At 39.7% G+C, this 7,145-nt stretch overlaps 1 protein-coding gene across 2 annotated transcripts in view; it reads right to left on the bottom strand.

The window, feature by feature from the left end:
- SLAIN1 (SLAIN motif family member 1) overlaps positions 1–7,145 on the bottom strand; it is a 95,483-nt gene that overhangs the window by 3,323 nt on the left and 85,015 nt on the right. For both annotated transcript variants that reach the window (XM_019529770.1, XM_019529771.1), the window contains 2 exons: positions 4,642–4,797; positions 2,898–3,180 (listed from right to left, as the gene is read on the bottom strand). In XM_019529770.1, coding sequence (XP_019385315.1) covers positions 2,898–3,180; positions 4,642–4,797 — 439 coding nt within the window. The remainder of the gene's footprint in view (positions 1–2,897; positions 3,181–4,641; positions 4,798–7,145) is intronic.

Below are 7,145 nucleotides of genomic sequence, written 5' to 3' on the forward strand. Positions count from 1 at the left end.
GTGCTTAGATAGGAGAGACATAAATAACTCCTCTCATTGATGGAACTCAATATTGAACAACTAAAGTGTAGCAACACCACCCCAGCAAACCTATCGGTGTCATGAAGAAAGGATGCAGAACTCTTAAAATGGCACTTTGCTTAATGAAACTAATCATTTAATCAGAGTTCTCTCAAAAGAAAAAAAAAAAATCACTGCAGGAACTACCAGCCTGCCAGCAACTCAATTAAGAGCATTTACAGTTTTTATAGGCAAGGAAAAACTAATTGGCCTCTCCTCTAAAATGATTCTGAACAAAAAGCTTACTCAATGTGAGGGGTAAAGCAGGCTAACCAGCTTCTTCTCTCCCTGAGGGGCTGATACAGAAAGAGCAGTTTAGCCAATTGCCAAGAATAGCAAAGAATAAGGAGACCACAGAAGGGGGAGGGAGAGACCATCACATCTTCCCCCAGGGGACTGATATACAATACATTTTAGCAAATGTAGTTTTCATATATTTCCATTATGTTTCACAAAATGAAATACAGCCTGAAGAATACTGTGTAGAGGCCTGTGCTGAAAAGGCCAAAATTCCTTGATGCAGAAAGACCTTAGGTGAGATACTTAGATAGCTGAGGTGCCAATACTTTGGTATTTAACAGCCTGGCCTAACAGATGCTGATGAAGACACTTGAGATAACAAAATGCCTTCTACTCTAACAGCTGCAAAGACACACAGTGCGCTTTAAATATAAATTTCATTTGGAACGTCTGCATTGCAAACATTTGCCATGCTTGGCAAATGAAATGCCATATTGGCATAGTAAAAATTGGTCAGTTCCTATGTTTAAGCTAGCTGGAGTTAAAGGAATTTGTTTTACTTTTCAGTCTCTTGGTGAAAAGACAGCTCAAGAATCTGGTGGTCTGAAATCCTGTTCCTTAAAAGTTATCACAGTAACAATCACTAAGCTTTGAATATCTGCCTGTAGTGACTGGATTTTGTCCAAGATAATCCCTAAAGAATAGAAAGCAGCTTTTATTATCTACATTAAAAAAAAAAAAAAAAAAATTAAAAATAAATAAAATCAGAGAACTTGAAGAGCTCCAGGCTGAACTCCAATCTGTCTGTGTGTTTGAGTCTCATAAACTTGTCATTCAAACACTACTTGGAATCCTTCTATCTTTAGCAATCATCAGTCTGGCTCTAGGGCAGCACCTGATATTACAGTACATCTGAAGGGACAAGATATCAGCCAAGGTCTTCTGCTCTGTGGTTCATAACCTGGGAACTGCCTATGTGGCAGCCTGTCATTACTGCCTGTCATTACTACAGGCTGAGATGCTTCAGCTGCAGGCCACTTGCTATTAAAAGCAATTAACAGCATTTTCTGCTCACGCTTCTGATTCATATTTATCTCATGACACCGACTTTCTGACTATAGAAGTCATTTATTTAACAAGAATTTGGACGTTTATGAGAAAGTTAAAGTTATGTCTTCAAGTAGGCAGGAAAGTAAAACAAGCTTGTTCGTTTTATTACAGACTGTTTTAGATTCATTCCCTTCTACACACATTTATTCTTGCTGCATGGTTATATTTATGTGATGTAAATCCAAATACAAAACTTGTTAGCTTACTAGGGTTTATCCGAAATTAACAGAATGAAAATCAACAAGGAAAAGTGCAGACTTGCATTTGGGATGGAGCATCAGATGCACAAATACAGACTGGAGATGGAATGGGTAGGATGAAGGACCTAGGGGTCACAGTGGTCCATAAGCTGAATAAGCACCAACTGTTGTTGCACAAAAGGTCCATAGCAGACTAGGCTGTATTAATAGGAACATTACTTGCAAGTTAAGGGAAGTGATTCTCCTGCTATACTTGACATTGGTAAGGCCTCACTTAAGAGTACTGTGTCCACAAAAGTACCTCTTACTTCAAGAAAAATGTAGACAAACTAGATAGGGTCCTGGGGAGAGTAACAAAAATGAGTAGAGGACTGGAAAACATGACTCACGAGGACAGGCTGAAAGAACCAGGATTATTTAGTTTGGAGAAGAGAAGACCAAGGGTGGATTTGACAGCAATCTTCAAATTGCCTGAAGGAACGTTTATCCATGGAGATAGACTGGGGTGGGCAATTATTTGGGCTGGATGGCCACTTAAGGAGTTGTGGTGAGCTGCTGTGGCCTGAGAGGAAGGGGCAGGGGAGGGGAGCAGGAGAGGTGCTGACCCAGCATGACCACCGCATTGCAGCTACCCCATGCCCAGGGACGGTGGGACTGGCTGCACATGCCATGGCCTAAACTTCCCCCTGTACCTGGGCTGGGCCGGGCCAAGGGCCCCACCGTGAGCCACACAGAATTCCTTGGTAGGCCAGATCTGGTCCACGGGCCGTATGTTGCACACTCCTGAGATAGACTATTCTCTACTGCAGCTGTGAACAGGACAAGGAACAATGGTCTTAAACTGCAACAACAGAAATTTAGGCTGGATATTAGGAAGAACTCTATCACTATCAGGGTACTTTAGCATTGGAACAGGCTAATCACAGAGGTTACAGAATTGCTTTTGTTGTGTGCTTCTAAGAGCAGACTAGACAGACACCGCACTGGGGTAGTTTATTTTGGGACAATTCTGCCTTAAGCAGGGGTTGAACTACATGCCCTCATGAGGTCCTTTCCAATACTACTATTCCATAAGTTTATGTATAGGCCCTTTTTCATTGTCTGAAGAGAGGCAGAAATTTACATGCATTGAATGGAGGAAAGGATTGGGCTCAGAATCAGCATTTTCTGCAAGTGTTTCTGTTCAAAAGCCTGAGTTCACATTTTTCCAAAAAAACATGATCAAAGCCAAGACTTTCCAAATGTAACAGAGGTGCACTTAACTCCTTAATGCAAAGAATCTCTTACCTTCGAACGGGCTGTGCAATTTTACTCCTGGGTATGCTACTACCACTTACGGCCAATGACGGTCTTGGAAGAGCACTGCGTCCAACAATCCCTGCATTGGCAGTCTTGTTTGGCATTGGGATTCCAGTGTTAGAATGCAACTGCAAGCTACTGGACACAGGAATATTACTGCTGCCTTGCACAGTTGGGCTTACATATGCTGTAGCTTTCAGAGGCTGTCTGACAGACACTGGAAAATGTCCCACACTATGAACTCTATGCTGCAGTTGTCCTGGAGATGGAACTACAAAGAGGGGAAGAGAAAAGAATTAAAACAGCATATTATATTATAATGTCAATCATATATCAACACATACTATATTTCTACGCAACCTGAAACAGTGGTCAATGCACTAATTTGACCTTTTACTTCAATCAAGCCAACTGTAAATGGATTTAAAAATTAGACTTGCAGATATACAAAATGTGTGAGAAAGTCTGGCTGAAGTACACAATTAAGAACTCCACACCTATAAACAATAAAACATCCTGCCTCATCACCAGAAAAACCAACCACCTATTCTTCCCGTCTTCCTCTGCTCAGCAGTGTTTTAGTATTTATTCTGAGTAAATAAAAGCCATTCTCCATTTGGTGTAATTACAGTTTTAACAGAGCAAACTTGCCTTGCAAAACTGCTAAAATAATAATCAATTCTTTTTCTCACATCACTACAAAGGTCAGTTGCTGTAATTAGTGCAATACTTCATATGCTCTCTCTCATGCAATAAAGACAATTCTTTGGCATTATTTGTGTCTATGTTTTATATGTAAAACAGACAAAAGACTAAAAAAGTTTCTTGAATTTAATAACACAATCCAGGTATGCTTGTCATTTCATACCAGTGCTAGTGTCCAAAAGCTTTGTATAGAGATTTATTACATGACTCTGCCCTCTAGTGTATATCACCTATGTTTTACAGTTCACAAGACAGAAGCTAAGTACCAAAATGCCTCAAGTACTTGAGCCATGTAGTTCACAGCAGCTGAAATCATTTGAAATCTTCAAAAAAGAAAATGATAAATACCCTTCAATCACCATAAATACACGTTCACTAAAACAGGGACTTGACTGGGACCCAGGCTCCCTGCCTTCCAGGTGAATGCCCTGCCCTGGTCACCAGGCTAGAAAGCTATTCTGATTCTCCTGCTCAGCAGCTAATTAATTCATCCTTAATGATGCTCTTTTCTTCCCTTGGAACAAAGTGGTACAGGTTCCAAGGGAGAGACCGACAGCGAGTATATACTTTAAGACAATATTTATCCAATATTCTGTATCAGTATTGCTGATCATTAAAGTAGTCCATGTTACATTTTCAGTTGTAGTGTCGAAGCTGAAAAGGTACAACCAAAATAGCACAGTACATTATGTCATGCAGTTACTTTATTGGTGCATCCTTCAGGGAAAAAAAATCTAACATGAGTAATGGATTTTTTTTTTTAAAACTTCCATGTTGGATGTACGGGGACTAAACAAAGCATGATGGAGTTTTCATTACTAGGAAACATGATTGGACAGAAATTCTTTTCAAAAGCAAGAACTTGGAAACTTCTTAGATGGTTAAAAGGGCAGCAACAAAGAAGTGGTTAAGGCCTTCTAACAATTTTTCCTCAAGTAAGTAACAAGTTATTCACAATTTTGTGTAAATATTTCACAATACTGTAGGGGCTTTCAGCACAACAACAGAGTAAAAGAAGCATACTTACTACAAGACTGCATTCTTGAAATCCCATTACCAGCTCCATGTAGATTGGAATCAAAGCTCTGACTATTCCTCACAGTGACTGGAGAACTTGCATTGCTATTAATGGTAGGAGTACTTGGCATCCGAGCTAGGTTAGGCATGCTTCTTCGGAGTTTATCTGAAGCAAAAAAACCCAAATCCACAATGACCACACTCATGCAATTTCTATCAAACACGACAACCAGCTACTGACTTTTGTAGACAGGGAAAATTAAAGCCAAATTATTTCAACAAAAAGGAAGATGTTTTCCCCTATGGGGCAAAATAGGAATTGCATAGGGACTAGTGTGTTAACACTTCTAACACTGTAACATAAATGATTTACCTATTATTCCAAATCAGCAACTTAGATGGGCCCAAGTTTGCCTGTTGTTTATATAGTGAAAGCTGTGTTAACCGGCATTTTAGTAACTGGCCCACGCTACTAACCAGAATTTCAGGCCAGCTGGACGTGGCGGGGAACTCGCACACTGCTGCCACCCACCACCCTGCGCTGCTGCCGCTCTGCCGCAGCTGCCGCCACAACCCCTGCTCTATGTGCAGCTGCCGCCACCCTCACCCCATGTGTGGCTGCCACCACCTGCCAATACAGAGCTCTTACTGTATATGGATTCTAGGTGCCTAAACCTGGCCAAATTAATAACTTAAATTTTACTTGTACTAGCTGAAGTAAAAGCCATAAGGAAAAAAACCCCAAAGCCAATAAAGCATTTATGAGCAGGGATCATGATTTTCTCTGATTTAAAAAAAAACAAAAAACCCTAATTTTCAGTTAAAAAAATGTAACCCCTAAATCCACATTTTCCATGATTAAAATGAAACGTGTGTGTGGGTGTGGATTTAGAATTTTTTTTTTTAAGCCAAAAATTGGGGATTTTAAATCAGAGAAAACCAGGAACCCTGTTTATAAGGAAGCCAAAGCCCTGAATCATGAGATCTCTAGATGCTTTCCAAACAGCAAGACGACTACTTCTCTACCACAACAATGGAATTACAAACACTTGAATCCACATACAGGCAGACAAGTTTCTTTGGGTAAATCTGCTATCTTTTATTAGACCAATTCAAATAATTGGAAAAATACTTCTTTGCAAGCTTTCAGGTATAAACACCCTTTGTCAGACTGAGGAAACATCTGCAGTTGGTGTGTGCTCTCCCTGCATCCACATATCACACTCACCAATGGTGGCTCCAAGAATTTCCTAACATACTGGTATGCCCTAGAACTGCATTAGTCTTTTTCAAAGTCATATACTAACAGCAAGGTCAGAGGCATCCTACAGTCAATCAACATACCCAGGTCTCTCTCTTCCTCAGTTGTCTTCCAGTCTAGGAGTCCCATCTTCTATTCAAAGTATTTTCCACTGATTCCTAGATGCCCAACATTGCACTTCCTATTGTTAAACTTCCTACAATTTCTAATGTGCCATTCTACAAGACTATCTAAAACTTCCTGAAAAATAATCCACAAAAATTTTCTATCTCAGCAGTATCCCCCCAGTTCAGTATCACCTACAAATGTTGTGAGGTCACATCTACTTCAGTACTAAGGTGGCTGATTAAAAATGTTAAATAGGATAGGTCCAAAGACAGATACCCAAGGAACAAAACTGGTAACTGCTTCCCAGTCCGATATCTCACCTTTCAAAGTAAGCCCAGTTCCTAATACAATCTACTGATCTCTCTTTAAGCCAATGCTTTATGCACCTCAAGATTATATGGATCTCCATGCTCTCCAGTAATTTCCTATAAGGATGGCACAAAAAGCTTTGTTCATACCTGGGTAAATTAAGTTTACTTTATTGCTCTTATCTAAGAAGGCAGTTATCTTCTCATAGAAGCATATTAAACTAGTCAGACATGATCTTCCTTGGATAAAAATTGCACTCTTCTATTTACTTCCTTATTTTTTATTATTCTTTCCTTCAGTATCTGTTCTATAACCTTACATACTACTGAAGTCAAGATAGCAGGCCCATAATGGCCTGTCAAATTATCCCTCTTTTTTGAATGCAGGCATTACATCTGTTATTTTCTATTTACAGGGCACTATCCACAAATTGACAGATGCACTGAAGATCTGTGCTAAAGGAGCTGCTATTTTACATGCCAATTCTTTCAATATTCTGGGATGGAAATTATCCAGACCCTCCAATTTTGTGTCAAAAAGCAATTTAAATTTTGCTTCCAGCTCAGATGTGATAAATTCCATTGACATTTGGTACTCAACCACTCTAATTACAAATATATACTTACTGAAGATGAAGGCAAAGTATTCATTCAGTAGCTGGCTCTGATTTACCATCTTCAAGGTCTTCTACCCTGGCCCCATTCCTTCCCTCCTGGTTTTCTTCTAATTTATAGGACTGAAGAAGCCTTTTCTATTTACAATTCTTCACACAATGTAACCCAGCTAAGCCTGTGACCATTCTCTCTTTGCTCCCACATTATTTGACTACAGAAACA

Source organism: Crocodylus porosus, unplaced genomic scaffold (assembly GCF_001723895.1).
Source record: "Crocodylus porosus isolate Cpor-Errol unplaced genomic scaffold, CroPor_comp1, whole genome shotgun sequence".
Lineage (NCBI taxonomy): Eukaryota > Metazoa > Chordata > Crocodylia > Crocodylidae > Crocodylus > Crocodylus porosus.